Genomic DNA, 20,311 nt, shown 5'->3' on the forward strand with positions numbered 1-20,311 from the left:
TGCAACCGAAACATATCAGGAAACTAAACCGAGCCAAGGAATAATTAGACTTGGAACCGGTTTCCCCGAGGAAAATCTTCCTGCAACAAACCTACACTTGAAAAAGGCTCCTTTGGAAAGAAGAAGGAAAAGAAGCATTGCCTCCCAACTTTGTGTGTGTGTGTGTGTGTGTGTGTGTTACAGTAGAATAAGGCATTATCAACAACCACAACTTTTTGTTTTACCCTCATAAGCACAAATCAGTCGCTTCTACCCAAATCTGTCAAAAAAATCTGTAAAAACCCTTTTTCTTCCTTCGCTTTTCTCTCACCTTTTCCCACTCCCTATCCCAGCCCTTTTGTTTTGCTTTTGCATTTTGGACTTTATATAACACTATTTTATAGCCTAATAAAACATATTCATAGAACGAAAAGGGGGCTCCTTTGGGTTGGACAAAAGGCCAGCTTCTGAACAAGTGTGAGTTTGCGGGTTCTGTTCTTTTTCCTAACTCAGTTACAAGATGGTTAGGATGGGGGGGGGGGTTGTTCTTCTGCGCATTGAGCCACCCTCCTCTCTCTCCCATCACACACACACACACACACACACACACATCAACCCACCCGCCCTCAAGAGAGCTGGGATGCCCCAACTGGAGGCTTTTAAGAAGAGGCTGGACAGCCTTCTATCAGAAGTAGCACAGGTCTCCTGCGAGAAGCAGGGGGGTTGAACTAGATGACCTCTACGGTCCCTTTCCAACTCTATTACTACCAGTAATTTGTCTATGGGGATTGTCAAGGTCATGGGTTGCCCCAAAGGTGCTTTCTTGCCCCCAAAAGGCAACTGGACTTTCTGATTATTATTTTTTCTTGGAAGATGTTTCGCTTCTCATCCAAGAAGCTTCTTCAGCTCTGACTGGAGGGGTACTACTACCGGTATTGCTATCCAGCGCCTCCCAAGGCGAAGGGTGCTCCGCGGTTCGACCGCTGCTTGGTCTCTGGTATCTTTCAAGAAGAGACTGGACTGCCCTCTGTCAAAAATGGTGTAGAGTCTCCTGCTTGGGCAGGGGGTTGGACTAGATGACCTACAAGGTCCCTTCCAAATTCTGTTCATCTGAAATTCGGATCGGATTTCGGGATGGAAAAAAAAAAAGAGAGATCTACAGCCCCGCCCGATCACTCGTTGCTTTCCGCGCCTGAGATGCATGCAGCCCTCCCACCCTCCAATTCCCCCCCCACCTCTTTTTTTTTTTTTTTTGCATCCCTTTTCTTTACCTCTCCGGCGTAAATGCAAGGCGTTGGATCTCCGAGACATCGAAAAATCCCTGGGGGAGCCAGCGCTCCCCCCACCACCTCTTCTCTGCCCCCTTTGCATTCTGGCTCTTGTAGTCCAGGCGTTGCAAATGCGCTCCGTGGGAAACCCAAGGGAAACTTTTCCAAACTTTTTTTTTTAAGGCTCTCTAAGACTTTTGGCTGCTTTGCCATTTTTTAAAAATTCCTTTATTTATTTATTTATTTTTAATGCAATGTCGGTACCTGAGGGATGATGGATGGACTACAACCCCCAGCAGGCATTGCATGGAGCCGAGTGGGTTGGGGTGAAAAGGACGAGGGAGAATCCTCTTTTGCGATTGGATAGGAGGGGTGGAAACTACGTTACCCGCAAGGCATCGCGGCTGAAACTGACGCCTTGGCACTTTGCATCTGGGGGGGGGGGGGGAGAGTCCTTTCTTCGGTGTCTTGGCAACCAAAGATGTTGGAGCGGTGGGGGAGGGGTGGGTTCCTGCTTTCGGACGTGCGCCTTCCGCCCCAAGATCTGGCCATGCTGGCATTTGCACGTGCATCAAGTTTAGTGGTTGCACGTTCAGACGTTCAGCGGAGAGTTAACGAATTCCCGCATTCGGACCTGCCCCCAGAGATCGAGCAATTGCTTAATTCGGACGTACAGCAGAAAGTTAGCAATTGCTGCATTGGTTCCTTATTGTGACGTTTTAGCCTTCTCGCCTGTGCCCCTGTCTTGTCCACTCAGTGGCCCCATCACTGCAGCTGGAAAACCAGAAATTCCCTAGATGATCAGAATTGACCTGGAGGAATCACCTGGATAACTGGAACCACCAGAAATTACCTCCCTTATCTGGATCTCTGCTGCCCAATGCGTGAATGAATTTAATCCAGCCAGGTTCTGCCTCCTGAGATTTAGAGGCATGCAAAGCAAAACTGACTTGCAACCAGTTTACGGCAAACAGCCATAACATTCTGGACTTTATCCTGAGATATCACACTTGACTCTGGCATTATTCTTTATCTGTCCATCTCTCCAGAGCTTTCCTTATATGCTCCAGAAAGTTTCCTTTCTTGCCTTTATTATGACTATAAACAACTCAAGGTGGGGGACATATCCAACACACCTTCTTCCTCCTGTTTTCCCCCACAGAAACAAGAGAGAGAGACAAAGAAACACAGAGAGAGAAAGAGAGAGAGAGAGTCTGGCCCAAAGTCACCTTTCACGACTAAACCCTAGAATTCACAGTCTCCTGATGACTGGCTGAAAATCTCCCAACTGGCTTTCATGCCTAAGGCAGACTAGAACTCAAAGTTTCTTGGTGATCGGTCAAAAGTCACCAGGCCAGCTTTCATGCCTAAAGTGGGACTAGAACTCACCAACTCCTGGTGATTGGGCCAAAGTCCACACCTAGAGTACTGCATCCAGTTTTGGTCCCCACACCATAAAAAAGATGTTGAGACTCTAGGAAGAGTGCAGAGAACAGCAACCAGGATGATTAGGGGACTGGAGGCTAAAACATACGATGAACGGTTGCAGGAAGTAGGCCTGGCTAGTCTAGGGAAGAGAAGGACCAGGGGAGACAGGAGAGCAGCCTTCCAATATCTGAGGGGCTGCCACAGAGAGGAGGGGGTCAAGCTATTCTCCAAAGCACCCCAAAGCCAGACAAGGAATGATGGATGGAACCTGAACAAGGAGAGATTCAACCTGGAAATAAGGAGATTATTTTTTTTCTGACAGTGAGAACAATCAACTAATGGAACAAAAGTTGCCTTCGGAAGTTGTGGGAGCTTCATCACTTGAGACTTTCAAGAAGAGATTGGACTGCCATTTGTCAGAAATGGTGTAGGGTCTCCTGCTTGGGCAGGAGGTTGGACTAGATGACCTACAAGGTCCCTTCCAAATTCTGTTAATCTGATTTGTAAAAATCACCCAACTGGCTTTCATGAGTGAAGCAGGACTAGAACTCACCATCTCCTGGTTTCTTAACCTGGTACCTTAATCGAACTGGCTCTCTAAATTAGCCAACAACGAGAAACGCTGCTTTCCCACCTCCATAATAAGGACTAGCCTCTTGGTTTATCTAGGAAGGAAGAAAAGAGGCTGTTTTACTTGTGCATCTAGTTCTTGCTTTAGAGGGCTTTATTAGTCAAGGAGCGTTTTTCTTCTTCTTCTCTCTCTTTTCACACTGGGAGTGTGCTAGTGGAGGACGAATATTTGACCTCGTCTCTCTGGGATGACCCCACATAGTTGTCCCGCCTGGCAGCGTACTCCCCGACGTTGGGCAGCCCTGGGACCACGCAGCAGCTCAGCGCACTGCGGTAGATGCTCATGTCATGGGCATCATACCACTCGTCCGTCTTCTCATCGTAGCACTCGACGTTGAACGTGGTCGTGAAGCCGTTGAAGCCTCCCACCACAAAAAGCAGGTCATCCACCACTTCGATGCCGAAGTTGCTCCGGGGGTTGAACATGGTCGGGATCGTGCGCCAGGTGTTGGCGATCGGGTTGTACGCCTCGGCACTCCGCAGGCGGTTGGCGCCGTCGAAGCCGCCCACCTGCGGACAGTGAGAACCAAAGGGACAGATTAAAGGGAAAGGGTGGCTTGGCCCCGTGGCAGATGGATGGGTGGAGGGAGAAAAATCCGAAATTTAGAATTAGAATAGAGTAGGCTGGAAGGGACCTTGGAGGTCTTCTAGTCCAGCCCCCTGCTCAAACAGGAGAACCTATAGTAACAGGTATAGTAACCTATAGAGCTGTGATGGTGAACCTATGGCATGCGTGCCACAGGTGGCGTGCAGAGCCATTTGTGCAGGCATGCGAGCCTCAGCCAAACTTACCTGCACTGCACATGCGTGCACCTCCTGGCTGATTTTTGGCCCTTTTGAGGCCTTTTGAGGCCTCTCTGAGGCTCAAGGGAAGCCTCTGCAGCCTTTGGAGGCCGAAAAACGGGCCCGTTTTGGCACTTCTGGTATTTACCGGAAGTGCCGAAACAGGCTTGTTTTTCTGCATCCCAAGCCTCGGGGAGGCCGAAAAAAGCCTCAAAACGGGCCAAAAATCAGCTGGGAGGTGCAGGCATGTGCAGTGCAGGTAAGGGGGCAGGGGGTGTTGTGCGCACATGTGCAGGGGGATGAGGGGCATTGCCTTCTGGGTGCTGGCACAATTTTCGGCACGGGAGCCCAAAAGGGTTAGCCACCACTGCTATAGAGTAACAGATCAACTGATGATGCTACATCTATTGTTGTCTATACCAGGGGTCTCCAGCCTTGGCAACTTTAAGACTTGTGGACTTCAACTCCCAGAATTCCTCAGCCAGCTTTGCTGGCTGAGGAATTCTGGGAGTTGAAGTCCACAAGTCTTAAAGTTGCCAAGGCTGGAGACCCCTGGTCTATACTGTATTGAATCATTTGGAACAACACTCCTCTACTCGTTGTAGAATACCTTATGCCACCAGACTTGAAATTCTAGAACTAGAAAACCTTGAATTACGCCGTCTTCGGTCTGATTTAAGCATGGTATATAAAATCATACATTGCAATGTCCTACCTGTCAATGAATACTTCAGCTTCAACCATAACAACACAAGAGCACACAATAGATACAAACTCAAAGTTAACCGCACCAAACTTGATTGCAGGAAATACGACTTCAGCAATAGAGTGGTCAATGTCTGGAATACTCTACCCGACTCTGTAGTTTCTTCCCCAAACCCCCAAAACTTTAACCTTAGACTGTCTACTATTGACCTCACCCCTTTCCTAAGAGGTCTGTAGGGGGCGTGCATAAGCGCACCAACGTGCCTACCGTCCCTGTCCTATTGTTTCTCTTATTCTTCTTTTATTTTTCTTATATGTACCCATTTCATGTGTTCACAACTATGTATACACTTATACTTATTATCTTGTAAACAATTGGCAAATCAAATAAATAAAATAAATAAATAAATAAATAAATAAACAGGGAACGTACGCAAGGCTGTTATTTGTGGATTATAGTTCTGCCTTTAACACCAGCCTACCCAACAGGTTGTTTCTTAAAATGTCCAATTTGTTTGTGGATAAAGGATTTTCTGACAGATAAGGCCACAGTCAGTAACGATGGGATCTCACCATCCGTCTACTCTGATCCTAAGCACAGGAGCCCCCCAGGGTTGTGTACTAAGCCCCTTCCTTTATTCTTTGTACACACATGACTGCACCCAGGGGTGGGATTCAAATGTTTAACAACAGGGTCTAGGCTTAGGTGGTGGGCGTGGCTTTGTGGTCATGTGACTGGGTGGACATGGCTTGGCGGTCATGTTATTGGCTGGACGTGGCCAACTCAGTCACTCACATCGAGGCACGCATCTCCTCGCCTGGCCTCTCATGGCTGTGGGGGTGCTGCAACAGTCGTAAGTGTGAAAAACGGTCATAAGTCACTTTTTTCAGTGCCATTGTAACTTTGAATGGTCCCTCCACACAAGCAAAGGACCAGCAAAGGAGGGGAAAAAAACTCCCGAGAAGTTCCTGAGACAAGAAGTCTAGTCCTGCCAAGAATGTAATAAGGGTTAACGGAGAGGCAGTTTCTGTAAGCAACACCAGAATGTTTCCTTCCTGCCTTCCTTATAGGATTAGACCAGTAATTTCTTCTAACAACCGGTTCTCCGAACTGCTTAGAATGTTAACAACCGGTTCTAGTGAATAGGGGCCAACTGGTAGAATCCCACCTCTGACTGCACCCCATTGTTTAATGCCAACACAATTGTTAAATTTGCGGGTTTTATTGTGAATTTTCGTTGTATGCATATGTACAATGACAATAAACAATTCAATTCTATACCCCGTGATGGCGAACCCATGGCACGCGTGCCAGAGGTGGCATGCAGAGCCCTTCCTCTGGGCACGCGAGCCATCGCCCTAGCTCAGCTCTGCCATGCATGTGTGTGTGCACCTCCTGCCAGCCAGCTGGTCTTTGGATCTCTGCCACGCCTGTGCGGGGGATGGGACCTGTGTGGGGGTTGCACACACATGCACAGGCGGTGGGGCGCATGTACGGGGGGTCATGTACACGGGGGTCATGTGCACATGCATGGGGGTCATGAGGGGTTCACAAGCATGTGCGGGAATGGGGTGTTTGCGCAAGGGGTGCATGCACTGCATTTTGGGGATGCGCGTGCGCGCTTTGGGCATTTGGTGCCGAAAAGCTTAGCCATTACTGACCTATGCCATCTCAGAAAAGTGACTGTCCAATCTCTTCTTAAAAACCTCCAGTGATGGAGCGCCCACGATTTCTGGTGGCAAGCAGTTCCACTGGTTAATTGTCCTCACTGTTAGGAAGTTTCTCCTTAATTCCAGGTTGCTTTTCTCTTTGATCAGTTTCCATCCATTGTTTCTTGTCCTGCCTTCTTTGGTGCTTTGAAAAATAATTTAAGCCCAGGGGTGGGATTCTACCAGTTCGCACCTATTCGCCAGAACCGGTTGTTAACATTCTAAGCAGTTCGGAGAACCGGTTGTTAGAAGAAATTACTGGCCTAATCCTGTAAGGAAGGCAGGAAGGAAACATTCTGGTGTTGCTTACAGAAAGTGCCTCTCCGTTAACCCTTATTACATTCTTGGCAGGACTAGACTTCCTATCTCAGGAACTTCTCTGGGGATTTTTTCCCTTCCTTTGCTGGTCCTTTGCTTGTGTGGAGTGACATTCAAAGTTATAATGGCACTGAAAAAAGTGACTTATGACCATTGTTCACACTTACGACTGTTGCAGCATCCCCACAGACATGAGAGGCCAGGCGAGGAGATGCGTGCCTCGATTGAGTTGGCCACGCCCAGCCAATAACATGACCACCAAGCCACACGCACCAACTAAGCCACACCCACAGAACCGGTTGTTAAAAATTTTGAATCCCACACCTGTTTAAGCCCCTCTTCTTTGTGGCAGCCTCTCAAATAGTGGAATCCTGCCGTCATGTCACTCCTAATTCTTCTTTTCTTTCAGCTAGCCAAGCCTAAATCCTGCAGCCGTTCTTCGTAGGGTTTAGTCTCCAGGCCAGTTGTTCTTTCTCTGCACTTTTTCCAAAGTCTCAGCAATTTTTTCGTAATATAGTGACCAACATTGGTTGCAGTATTCCAGGCGTGGTCTTACTAGGGTTTTATAAAGCGGGACTAATACTTCACGTGATCCTATGCCTCTGTTTATTCAGCCCAGGATTGTATTTGCTTTTTTTGGGTGGCGGTGGCTGCACACTGCTGGCTGGTATTCAAGTGATCATCCACTAGGACTCAAAGGTCCCTCTCACAGTTACTGTTTTTGAGCCAGGTCTTGCCTAATCTGTACGTACACCTTTGATTTTCCCTGCCTAAATGTAAAGCTTTGCTTTTCTCCACCTTGAGATTCATTCTGTTGGATAGGGCCCACTGTTCAAGCTTCTCAAGATCTCTTTGGATCTTGAGCTTGTCTTCTGCGGTGTTGGCTATTCCTGCCAGTTTAGTGTCCTCTATATTATACATCTATAACTATACATTTAGTATCATTTCATAGCTCCCTAGTCCTGTCTCAAAGGGGCTTTTTCAAAAGGCTTTTTCACTGGTTGGCAACCATTGGACTAGATGACCTACAAGGTCCCTTCCAACTCTGATTATCTGTTAAATTAAATTACCAGCCCAAGAGGACCCCAGCCTTACTGCATAGACGTGTTCTCCGTACGCAATCACGCCGATCCCACTGCGCCTGCTACGCATGGGTGCAATCAAGCTCCACTGATCCACCTTGGCATCGTAGACCTCCGCCGTGAAGAGACACTCGTTCCCATTGAAACCACCACAAATGTAAACCTTGTATTTGCAAAAAAAAAAAAAAAAAAATGGAAAAAAAGGAGGCGGGGAGTTAATTATATGGATGCTCACACTGACAACGTTGGAAGGATATTAATCGTATGCATAAGGAAGAGCCAATGTATATATAGTCAATGCCAATCCTATGCATAACGAAGTGTCAATCCTATGCATGAGGATGAGTCGATGTAAGGTGTACAACCTGGTGAGAATTAGTGTTTATAATGAAGATTATCTCTGTGCTGTTGGCTAGTTCTACAACATGAACTTGGACCATAGGTGGTATTCAGCCGGTTCTGACCAGTTCTGGAGAACCAGCAGTGGAAATTTTGAGTAGTTTGGAGAACCGGCCAATCCCACCTATTGACTGGCCCCACCAATTCCATCTCTTCTCTGCCTCCCATGGAGTCCCAGCTGATCGGCTGGGTCTTCTTTGGTTGCCCTGCACAGGAGAACGGAGCTGGAAAGCAGGTCAGTGGGGTGGGGAGGGAATGGGGATTTTGCAGTATCCTTCCCCTGCCATGCCTACCAAGCCATGCCCACAAAGCACACCATGCCACACCCACAAAACCAGTAGTAAAAAAATCTGAATCCCACCACTGACTTGGACCCATTCTACAACACAATTAATTCTGGGTACTCTCTAACCCTTATTTTATAGCAGCATCCATGCTTATTTTAATGCCTAGCTCAAATCATGGTTTTCTTCTCTGTCCAGAGTGGAGCACGGGTCTCTTAAGGCAAGGGAAAGTCCACGGTGCCTGGAATTCAGTTCCAAAAAGATGCTTCAGACTTCCCAGGAGTGTGAATTGAGCCTGGTCTGCAGCTCTTTAAAGCAACTGCATCTTTCCCTGGCATAGCATAGCTGCTGTCAACCCTGTAGCTGGCCTGACGGAGGCCAGTTTGAGACTTCAGAGCTGAAAGTGGTGTAGCCAAAACAAAATGCTTTCTCGTGGGAACCAAGGACATTCCTGCAGATGCTCGGAAGGAGGGGACTGGAGTCACCTAGCAACTAGACAGCATCCTGATTGGATCATGGGACTGGCTGTTTTGAAAAAGTGACAAACTTTCACTTTTAATCAGGTGAAACCCGTGGGAATATTCAGAGTCAGTTTTCACCAGCTTGTGCCAATATGACATATCCAAATAAATCTATTCTTTGAGGAATTTGCCTGCTTCAGAGTTTTGTTTGCTATGGGTATGTTACTTGGAAGCTGCTTTAAGGAGCTGCAAGCTGATCTATTACTCTGACCCAACAAACATCAGATCAGGGAAGCCATTTGGATTTGACTTAGACTGAGTTTTGTTCAGTGCATTACTGGTTCTGAGAATCACGTTCCATCTTATGTTCTGGCCTTCACCTGATTTTGATGTAGAAGAGAAATCAAATTAGGTGTCATCAGTTTCTTGAGCATACCTTGGTTCATTTTGCTCCTACCTTCTTTTCTTTCTCTCTTTCAGAATAAACCCGTAACGTTTGCCTTAACAGCAGCTTTGGGAAATGTACAAGGATAAGAAATGTGGGGAAAGAAAGTTGGTTTTTTTGCCCCCGAGCCAGGAATCACTGTTGATCTTTATGTGGCACACTCCAAAATCAAAAGTTATCATGCCCCTCTTGGAGTCTGAATCTGCCAATGGGGCACAACAGATCCAAGGCATGAGTGTGCAAAAGACCTGGCAATTGTATTCACTGTTTGTTGTGGTTAGCCGGCAGCAGGTGCGGACGGCTGAGGAGATCGAGGACTCAGATGAGTGGCCAGGACCATTAGAGAGTGGACTGCTGCCTTCAGAGATTGTGGGGCTGGCAGCAGTGATGAGGAGGTTCCCGAGGAGCCTGTGCCAAGTGCGCATGTGCACAGGGCTGCTCGCAGGAAAGAACAGCTGCAGTAGCACGGGTGACTCGGGAGTAAGGCTGCAAGGTAATGGCCCCTCCTTCAAGAAGATAAAAGCCAGCTATGAATCGGACGTTCTTTGCAGGAAGAAAAAACGTTTTGAAACTCAGCCTCGTGGACATTACAGTATCTTAAGTTGGTATTTGAAGGCTCTTGTGTTATGAAATATTTCTTATCTGTTATTCTTGGCAGTCTCGCAGTTTTGGCGAAGCTTGTGCTTATCAAAGTTAATTAATTTGCAGCAGCCTTTTAACCGGGGATTCATAAGAATCATTAAAAGGTTTCTGTTCCTTTTGGTTCGTGTTTGTTTTATTGGAAAAGGGTTTGGGTCAGAACACTGTTGGAAAATTCTGCACAATAGTTACCTTTCCGTAGAGTGTCGTGGCACTCGCGTCACTCCTCTGCTCGTGCATGGGAGCGATTAAGGTCCACTGGTTGGTCTCGGGCTCGTACCTCTCTGCCGTGTTGAGGCGCACGTAACCGTCAAAGCCACCCATGGCATAGATGAAGTTATCAAGGACGGTGACACTAACGTAGCAGCGCCTGGAGTGCATGGGAGCCACCTGGTGCCAGGTTTTTTTGATGGGCTCAAACCGCTTGACACTGTTGAAGTAGTCCACGCTGTCAAACCCGCCAATGATGTAGACGTAGCCCTTCAGGTAGGCAGCGCCGTGGTACGCCCGGGGACTCTCCTGCTGGCAAGTCACATTCACCCAACGATCCGCCCGGGCGTCGTATGTCTCAATCGCATTGGTTGGGCTCCCTCCGCTCCAACCACCGATGGCAAACAGGATGGCGTAAGGGAGCCGGGGTCTCGTCAGTGGATTGGTGAAGTCGGAACTCGACGGGCCGTTCATATTCAGGTCGTACATGGCTTTGAGGGCATCGATCACGATGGGCTTGCACTCCTCGCTGTCCTTCACATAATCGTGCATTTTGACGTTGTTCATGAAATACTCTGCATGCATCAAGGCCAGACGGACCTTCAAAGACAGAAGGAGGATTGAGAGCAGAGGTGGTATTCATCCAGTTCTGACCGGTTCTGGAGAACCGGTAGCAGAAATTTTGAGTAGTTCAGAGAACCAGCAAATCCCACCTCTGGGTGGCCCTGCCCCCATCTATTCTCCGCCTCCCATTGAGCCATATTTCTGGACTGCGCGTTGATGTAAACCACGATGTGGGGCTTTGGGGGTATCAGTTGGTGGGGGTTTATGATCCTGATTCAGAGAGATGGTAATGGGGGGCAGGGAATGGGAGGTAGGTAAGGATACAGAAGGGATAGATAGCACGGGGAGAGAAAGGAATGTAAATGAAGATTAGGCTATGACAAATAGGCATGGGGTGTGGGAGTGGAGAATGCAGCAGCGGATGTCAGGTTGTTAGCTGGGAGGGACTAGAACAAGTTGACGCTTGACGAACGTATCTTTTCTTTTATGGACACTGAGACCATTTGCACCAAGACAAATTCCTTGTGTGTCCAGTCACACTTGGCCAATAAAATAATTCTATTCTATTCTATTCTATTCTATTCTATTCTATTCTATTCTATTCTATTCTATTCTATTCTATTCTATTCCATTCCATTCCATTCCATTCCATTCTATTGTATGCTGATTAGTGTACATTTAAAGTAGCAATAAAGATTCTATTCTATTCTTATGCCTATTCTATTCTATTCTATTCCATTCCATTCCATTCTATTGTATGCTGATTAGTGTATTCATTTATTCTATTCTATTCTAGTATTCCTATAAGATTCTATTCTATTCTATTCTATTATATTCTATTTATTCTATTCTATTCTATTCTATTCTATTCATTCCATTCATTATTCTATTCTATTTTATCATTCCATTCATTATTCCATTCATTCATTCTCTATTCATTCCATTCTCTATTCTATTCTATTCTATTCTATTCTATTCTATTCTATTCTATTCTATTCTATTCTATTCTATTCTATTCTCTCTGTCTGCCTATCACTGCTCACCAATCAAGTTTCTGCAAGATGTTTTCATAGCGGTCAGTCTGTGCCCAGGTTGGTATGTATGCAGCTCCCTCAAGGCAGCTTCTACTTTCGTTTTCCCCAAGCATCCCACTCCCTTCATTCCCCCTCCCTACAGTTTCATGGCAAACCATCGCCGCATAATAGTGAGGCATGAGATGGCAGCTGAGAAAGACTCACCTTCGGTAGCAAGACCGCCATGTGCTGTTTCCGGTTGGGAGGTTCCTGGGCGATCCACTTGAGAATGGCCTCGAAGACCGCGTCTTCCTGCTTCACGTTGAGTTCGTCCTTTTCAATGATGTCCTTAAACTCATTGACCGAGAGCTCCAGGAATTCAGTAGACGCTTTTACCATTTCCTCAAAGTTGTGCAGGATGAACATGTAGGCGGCCTGTCGTAGCTCCGGGCAATAGTAATACTCGGTGAATTTGCAGATGCCAATACAATTCTCCAAGCAGAGCTGAGACTTCATAAAATCGGAGCAGGCTCTGACGATACCCATCACATTAAACTGGTCGGCGGCTACGAGGAGCCTTTCCACATTGTCCACTGTAATGGGCACTGTCCTTGTGTAGGCGTATTCGATAATGAGTTTCATCATATCTGGGGTAATACCAGGAATATTATATATCTTTTTTTCGGAGTTGTTCCAACTACTGGTAAACAGAGCTCTGAAAGAGAAGCACAACAGTCATGGTGCTGGATGTCAACTCATAAAATAGTTCTATGGTCTTTTTAGAGTTGCCAACAGAAAGAGAGTGGGGAGCAGTGCAGCTGCTTGCAAACCAAAACTGCATTCCATAGTTTTCAAAGATAGTAACTAGGTGAGTTTCTGCCGCGCAAAATTCTAACTGGAGAGCATGATTGAAGACTCTTGGCTATGGATGTGTCCCATTGGAGAATATGAATTATGAAACACCCAGAGGGTGGGGGAAAACCAGGGTCAAGGGTGACAATGAATGTTGTGTCTCAGAGTCGGCTACACCCAGGCAGTGCCGGCATGTTAACTCCCAATAAATCCTTTTGAAGTTTTGGAAGTTTGGCTCAAGACTCATGATTTAAATGGGGGTAATTTCCGGAATCCTGACATTGGGCTTCCAAGGGACAGTGTTAGCTTAATACAGGAGTCTCCAAACTTGGTAACTTTTAACTTTTCCTGGCTGGGGAATTCTGGGAGTTGAAGTCCAGAAATCTTAAAGTGGCTAAGTTTGGAGTCTCCTGGCTTTATGAAATTCCTCCAGCTTGCTTGCTTGTTTATTTGTTTAAAATAAGATTCTAGTCACTTTTTTTCTGTGAAGACACTGCACACATTTTTTAAAAAAATGAAATTCTGATGCTCGCTTTCAAAAGAAATATATATATAAAAAACCATAAAAATATATAGCCATAACAATAAATATAAAAGCATAAACATAACGATATAACCATATAGTTATTGTACGTATCCAACCTTTATTATTTTTATGGATAACACAAGGCAGCAAACATATCCAACACTTCCCTCCTCCTATTTTTCTCCGCAACAACCACCCTGTGAGGCAGGTTGGGCTGAGAGAATGAAGGGCCCAAAGTTAGCCAGCTGGTTTTCATCCCCAAGGTGGAACTAAAACTCACAGCTCATTGACTTAACCACTGGCTCTCAAACTGGTTAGCCTCTTTCCCTACCATATCTCTTATACCTTTGAGATATTGAAAGCTATTAGTGGCCTGCTTGTTCCTAAGGAGGTGCAGGATTCAAAAATGGTTCATAAAATTTGCTTTAGATGTTAAGTCTTTCTCTCTCTCCCTCCTATTTGATTAAAGAGCTTGACGCACAAAGATTTAACTTTGGATCATTTGGGGTCCAAAGTCAATTAAGGGCTTCTTTCCTGGCTGTATTAACATCTGTAATAATGGTTTAACTTGGTGCCATGTGTATTTATTTCATACTGTTTTAATTGTGTTGGTGTCTTATATGTGCCTCCCAGAGACATGAGACGGGCAGATATAGAAACCAAATATATAAATGCACACACACACACATAAGTTCCTTAATAAATCAACAAAGAAGTAGAATGTTTGTGATTCATCAGTTTAACTGGAGTTTTATCTTGTTTTAGGACTTACCTGGAAAGCAAGTCACCTTTTAGATTGCATTTATAAGGAAGTATTGAACATTCAAAAGGGTTTGCAAACTTTTAAGCATAAAGTGACCAACTTTTTTACAATGAAAAGGAGGACACAAATAAATTGAAGAAAAAAAACAAAGCCACTTTTGCGTGGCGCACTCTTGTGCGTGCCGCACTCTCTCCAAACAATTCTTCTGTGTGGAGCGCATGCATCTCGCCGCACTGTACCGAGCCTTGACGAATCGTCATGTCAAATACAAAAACGTCACATCACACACAACGGATCAGATCGGCATCGATCAAATACGGAGATTTACAGATTAGTCTTCAAATATCAAAAAGGAGGACATGTAGGAGGACACGTTTCGAGAGAGGACAGAACTTACAAAAGGACGACTGTCCTTCCTAAAGGAGGACGGTTGGTCACCTTATTAAGCACCATAGATGATTTCTCAGCTGGAAATAGATGGTCTCCTTCTGCTGTAATGCCTTAATCGCTATACCCCATTTAAGTAATTTTTGGGGTGCCAGGCATATTCTTTTCTAGAAGAGAGAGTCGTCAACCTATTCTCCCAAAGCACCTGAAGGCAGGCCAAGAAGCAATGGATGGAAACTAAGCTAGGAGAGAAGCAACGTGGAACTAAGGAGAAACTTCCTGAGTTAGAAAAATTCATCATTCAATTCAATTCAGTTCAATTGTGGGTACTGCAACACTGAAGGTTTTTGAGAATTGATTGGACAACCATTTGTCTGAGATGGTATAGGTTTTCTGCTTGAGCATGGGGTTGGACTAGAAGACCTCCAAGGTCCCTTCCAACTCTGTTATTCTGTAGAGGGATGAAAGCAAACACATTTCCGACCAGATCTCACAATATCCTAAAATCATTTCAATGGGATCCATTGTTTCCTAAAAAAGGAAGATACTTAATACCATCTGCCTTTTATATAGCAGCTTTCCCGAATTTGATGTTCTCCAAATGTTTTCTAATTGTAATGTATCTGGAGGGTGCCAGATGTGGAAAAAACTGCTCTAAATTCCCATTCTTGCTTTCTGTGATCCTATCTCATGCATTGTTGTTTTTCACAGCAGTATTGAACACCTCCTGAGCCACAAGCTGTACAAATGTTGGAGGGTTAAAAACTCCCTTATTTTTGAATGTCATTTAATCCGAGAAGGCAAACAATACCCTTTTCTCAGGGGTGGGATGTGACAGGGTTAACTACCAGTTCGGGATTTACAAGCTTCCCTGCCCGCTGTGAGCTATGGGCCTGTAAATCGTCATCAGCATGCTGCCTTCGGAGAAGCAGCTTTTGGAACAGCCCTCTTTTCCTATTTTTTTTAACTGCAGCTGTGCCTCGTTCGGCAGCTGAAGTTGAAAAAAATCAGGAAATAAAGATCAGGTAAGAGCCCAGGTGGGCGGGTGAGCAAAACCATCAGCAGACGTAGAACCGGTTCTATGTCTGCTGCTCTTCAGAGGTACCGGTTCTATTGAGGTGGACAGAACCGGTAGAAACCCACCCCTGCCTTTAAAAAAAAAAATGCTTTGCTATCTGTAGTTTTTTTTTTTTTTTTTTTTTAATTTAAAAAGACAAGTTATTTCAAAGGAAGCTAAAAACTCTTCCCCCAGAAAGATAGCTAGGGAGATTCTCAATCGTTCAGGCCAGGATTGTCCCAAAGGTCCTTTTTCCAAAAGACAAGTGGACTTCGTTGTTGTTTTTTTCCTTTGTATCACTTTTCTTCCAAGAAACTTAGAACTCAAGAAGCTTCTTGGATGAGAAGCAAAACATTTTCAAAGGGGGGAAAAAAAGGACCAAGAAAGTTCAATTGCCTTTTGGAAAGCACACAAAGACGATTAGAATTTCTCAATTCCTACAACCAGGGACTAAAGGTTTATTTATTTACTATTAAACCTTAGGTGCTGCCTGTCTGACCAGAGGACACTCAAGGAGGCTACAGTGATTATGCTGCCGGATGAGAGAATCCACCATCCAACTGATGGGAGATCTTGGCTGGTTGCTTACATCCCTTTCAAGAGATGGGGAGCGCACTGACCGAAAATAAGAGCTGCAGCTACAGAGAATGTTCTTATGAGCATTGAATTCACACCCGTTGACTTTGATGATGACGTCACACAGCTTCCCTTCCAGCCGAAGTTCGTTGAAGACTGTACAAGCCATCGCACTCATCTTCCGCTCCATGTGACGATAGGAGTACCCCGCCGAAGCAGAGGCATCATCCATTCTTTCAAAGTGGGGGAGGCAGCAGGAAGAGCTGCCAGGCCTTCCACGTAAACCCTCCTCTTGGAAAAAAAAAAGGGTGTGATTGGCCCAGGGGTTCCAGAACCCCATTCCATAATGAGACCTTTGACATGACCAGGTTCTAGAACTCCAGCTGCCCTCCGAAGCTAGCGGGCTCATTGCCTTCACAGGAGGGAGATGGTTGCGTTGGGTATCTTGAGGGCTCCTCTATGTCATCTCCTCCATGGAGATTCTCAATTATCCAGATCACGGTTGGAGGGGACTGGAGGCTAAAACATCTGAAGAACGGCCGCAGGAATTGGGTATGTCTAGTTTAATGAGAAGAAGGACCAGGGGTGACATAATAGCCGTGTTCCAATATCTCAGGGGCTGCCACGAAGAAGAGGGAGTTGTTCTGACCAAGGCTTCTTGAGACCGTAATTAAGCACACACTTAATTAAAACAACTCTTGTTTTATTTCAATGCTGGGAATTATGTTCATTCCCAGCTGGTAATGAGTCCCAAACAGTCCCTCGAGATAAGCACCCACCTTTCTCTCCTTTGAATTGCTGCCAACAACTGGAGTCCCAAATGAACTTTAAAAATACAACCTAAGTACAAAGTCCACACAGAGCTTTAAGCTTTAATCCAAACAGAGCAAACGACTTGGCTTCCTGCAAAGGTTTCTCTACCTTTGCACTTCTTTTATCCCTTATGGGAGGGGCAATCATCTCCCAGCTTTACTCCCGAGTCGCCCCTTTTGTCTCAGCTGCTCTTGCCTTCTAGCAGGTCTGTGCACACACGCACTGGGAACAGGCTCCCCTTGTTCTTCTACCTCACTGCTGCCAGACTCCGGAGGCTCCAGAGTCGGCACACAACTCCCAGATGGTCCTGGCCCCATCTCTGCATCGGATGCAGGACCCTCATCTGAGTCCTCCCAGACTCCTGGACTGATCTTCCATTCTTCCCCATTGTCCGATTCCACTGCCATCTTCAATGGGCTGCCGGTGAACCACAACAGGAGTCAACTTATTCTCCAAAGCACCTGAAGGCAGGACAAGAAGCAATGATGGGTGGAAACTAATCAAGGACAGGAGCAACCTGGAACTAAGCAGAAACTTCCTGACATTTTAGAGCAATTAGTCAGTGGAACAACTTGCCTCCAGAAGCTGCGAATTCTCCATGCCTGGAGGTTTTTAAGAAGAGACTGGACAACCATTTGTTTGAGCAGAAGATTGGACCAGAAGACCTCCAAGGTCCAACCCTGTTATGGTTGTCCCAAAGGTGCTTTTTCCAAAAGGCAACTGGACTTTTCCTTTTTTCCTCCTTGAAAATGTTTCGCTTCTCATCCAAGAAGCTTCTTCAAGTATAGAGGATTCCTCCTTCCCACGCCAAATGAATCATACTTGGGCGTGGTCCACTTCTCCTTGGGAGATGGAAGGACAGCTTGAGGCACAGCGTGCTTTTCCCAAGAGAACTGAAATGTTTTATAAGGACTGGTGCTGGGAAACCAGTAGGGCTCGGCCTTGACACCGATTGTTTGTTTACGGATAGAAGAGAAGGTTTGAAGTTCAGGGTTGAACTGTGGGGTCCTTGGTGCTGTCTGAGTTTGGTGGTTTTCTTGCAGACATTTCATTACCCAAACTAGGTAACATCATCAGCCCTAGATGGGAGTGGGGTGTGTGGAATGGAGGAGGAGGATGACTGTGGGGTCCTTGGTGTTTTTCTGAGCTTGGTTGTTTTCTTGCAGACATTTCATTACCTAACAAAGTAATATCATCAGTGCTAGAAGGAAGTGGAGTTTACTCTTTTTTATATATGCTAATTCTATATTGGTGTTTCCTTAATCAGGCTGTTGTTTACTGTTGGATTGTTTGTCTTTTTGGAAAGTTCCTTGATTGGGGTATGAATTGTGTCACTTGCTTACGATCAAGTAAACAAGTAACTATCAACACAAATACCCTAACAGTAAACAACAATCTAACCAACGTTTTTTTTTAGTTTGTATTTTAAATATTTTGAATAAAAATAATCAAGACACAGGATTTTCCAATTCTGAACTGAATATCGTTAACCAAATTTTTACGATGCTACTTCAGTCTTAATGATGAATGTTTAAATGTACCTATATGTTAATGGTAGATATTCTTCCATTTTCATCCTTCACAGAACCTTTTGAACTTAAATACACTGCTCAAAAAAATAAAGGGAACACTTAAACAACACGATGTAACTCCAAGTCAATCGCACTTCTGTGAAATCAAACTGTCCACTTAGGTAGCAACACTGATTGACAATCAATTTCATATGCTGTTGTGCAAATGGAATAGACAACAGGTGGAAAGCAGAGACAGTTAGCAAGACATCCCCAATAAAGGAGTGGTTCTGCAGGTGGTGACCACAGACCACTTCTCAGTTCCTATGCTTTCTGGCTGATGGTTTGGTCACTTTTGAATGCTGGCGGTGCTTTCACTCTAGTGGTAGCATGAGACGGAGTCTACAACCCACACAAGTGGCTCAGGTAGTGCAGCTCATCCAAGATGGCACATCAGTGTGAGCTATGGCAAGGTTTGTGGTAGATCTTAACAGAGTGGACAGAGTTGGAAGAGACCTATCTATCAAGTCTATCAAATGTCAGGATTCCGGCAGTTACCCCTATTTAAATCACGAGTCTCAAGACAAACGTCCAAAACTTAAAAAGGATTTATTGGGAGTTAACATGCCGGCACTGCCTGGGTGTAGCCAACCCTACTCAAGCAGGAAATCCTGTACTATTTCAGACAAATGGTTGTCGTTTCTTCTTAAAAACCTCCAGCGATGGGGCACCCACAACTTCTGAAGGCAAGCCTCCCCACTGATTAATTGTTCTCACTGTTAGGAAATTTCTCCTTCATTCTAGTTTGCTTCTCTTCTTGATTAATTTCTACCCATTGTTTCTTGTCTTGCCTTCTGTGGCTTTGGTAGGAGTAGCTTTTTCTAAATCATTTTAAAGCCCCCCCTTTTTTGCTCTTCATAATATGTGCACATGCTTCACTGCCCTGGTGGTATTTCAAATTTGATAATTGAAAGGATGCATGCATCACCAAATAGTGCTAAAACTGGGCACCGCATAGAAATATCCGTACACTGAATGCACAGCTGTCTCTTAAATGTCATCTTCTGCTGTTTCTACTGTCCGGAAGATAGCAGGTCTTCTGACCCAAAAGCAGAAAAATCTTTTTAAAAGACGAGACGTGGGTATGATGAAACTGAAGGAGAAAAGCATGCATGCGAAAGCAATTAAAAACAACGTCCTTGGTTTTAAAAGGCTGGAAAGCAAAATCCATTTTCCGCCTGATTTACTGAGCGGTGAGGTTTGACAGAGCAATCCAAGTGTTTTGAAGATGAAAAGAGCAGTTTGAAAACGAACAATTCTTATCAATGCCCTTTTGTGGCATTGTAAATAAATCCGTTTGAGCCAGCAGCTTTGGAAAAATGGAGATCCAGAGGACCAAGTCGTGACATTCTTTAACTGACTTTAATACCTCAACATAGTGTTTCACAACCTTCGCCACTTTTAAGATGTGTGGGCTTCAACTCCCTAACAATACTAAGACGGCAGGAATAGCCAATACCCCAGATGATACATTCAAGATCCAGTTAGATCTCAATGTTGACTCATAATGTTGACTCTTTTTAGAGTTGCCAACAGAAAGGGAGGAGGTGCAGTGTATTAGTTTGCAAAACCAAAAGTGTAGTCCATAAATGTTTTTCAAAGATAGTAACTAGATGACCCCCCCCCCCCCCCCCCCCCCCCCCCCAACACCCCCCCCCCCCCCCCCCCCCCCCCCCCCCCAAACCCCCCCCCCCCCCCCCCCCCCCCCCCCCCCCAACCCCCCACCCCCCCCCCCCCCCCCCAACCACAACCCCCCCCCCCCCCCCCCCCCCCCACCCCCCACCAACCCCCCCAAAAAAACCCCCCCCCCCCCCCCAACAAACCCCCCCCCCCCCCCCCACCCCCCCC

The 20,311-nt window shown here is 45.6% G+C and overlaps 2 protein-coding genes across 6 annotated transcripts in view; both read right to left on the reverse strand.

Annotated features, from left to right (window-relative positions):
• The window catches only part of JMJD8 (jumonji domain containing 8), a 209,175-nt gene that overhangs the window by 21,624 nt on the left and 167,240 nt on the right, over nt 1-20,311 (reverse strand). For 2 of the 3 annotated variants that reach the window (XM_087973217.1, XM_087973213.1), the window contains exon 1: nt 1,251-1,337. The exons of the other annotated variant lie outside the window; for it this stretch is intronic. The gene's annotated coding sequence lies outside the window, so the exon portion shown is untranslated. Of the gene's footprint in view, nt 1-1,250; nt 1,338-20,311 lie in introns of those variants that run through there. 3 annotated transcript variants of the gene reach the window in all.
• Nucleotides 3,404-17,607, reverse strand: KLHL10 (kelch like family member 10). Of its 3 annotated transcripts, none has more exons than XM_087973196.1 (5): nt 17,469-17,607; nt 12,144-12,633; nt 10,324-10,941; nt 7,917-8,066; nt 3,404-3,815 (listed from the first exon to the last, which is right to left on the reverse strand). In XM_087973196.1, the coding sequence occupies exons 1-5, from the start codon at nt 17,525-17,527 to the stop codon at nt 3,441-3,443; spliced, it is 1,692 nt and encodes a 563-aa protein (XP_087829322.1). In that variant the 5' UTR covers nt 17,528-17,607; the 3' UTR covers nt 3,404-3,440. The 3 variants fall into 3 exon arrangements, with proteins under 3 accessions (XP_087829322.1, XP_087829321.1, XP_087829320.1); XM_087973195.1 differs by lacking the exon at nt 17,469-17,607 and adding an exon at nt 16,124-17,369; XM_087973194.1 differs by lacking the exon at nt 17,469-17,607 and having other exon boundaries at nt 12,144-12,832.

This window comes from Notechis scutatus, chromosome 12 (genome assembly GCF_049901735.1).
Source record: "Notechis scutatus isolate UNSWTSFEM ecotype Mainland chromosome 12, rNotScu1.2, whole genome shotgun sequence".
Taxonomy (NCBI): domain Eukaryota; kingdom Metazoa; phylum Chordata; class Lepidosauria; order Squamata; family Elapidae; genus Notechis; species Notechis scutatus.

Excerpts from the sequence above, each read along its gene's own strand:
- KLHL10 (XM_087973195.1), bottom strand. The coding sequence starts at position 16,488 with ATGAGCCCGCTAGCTTCGGAGGGCAGCTGGAGTTCTAGAACCTGGTCA. Across the intron at positions 12,634-16,123 it reads AGCTGCAGCTCTTATTTTCG|AGCTCTGTTTACCAGTAGTT; the intron begins GTCAGTGCGCTC and ends CTTCTCTTTCAG. Across the intron at positions 3,816-7,916 it reads ACGGAGAACACGTCTATGCA|GTGGGCGGCTTCGACGGCGC; the intron begins GTAAGGCTGGGG and ends CACTGTCCGCAG.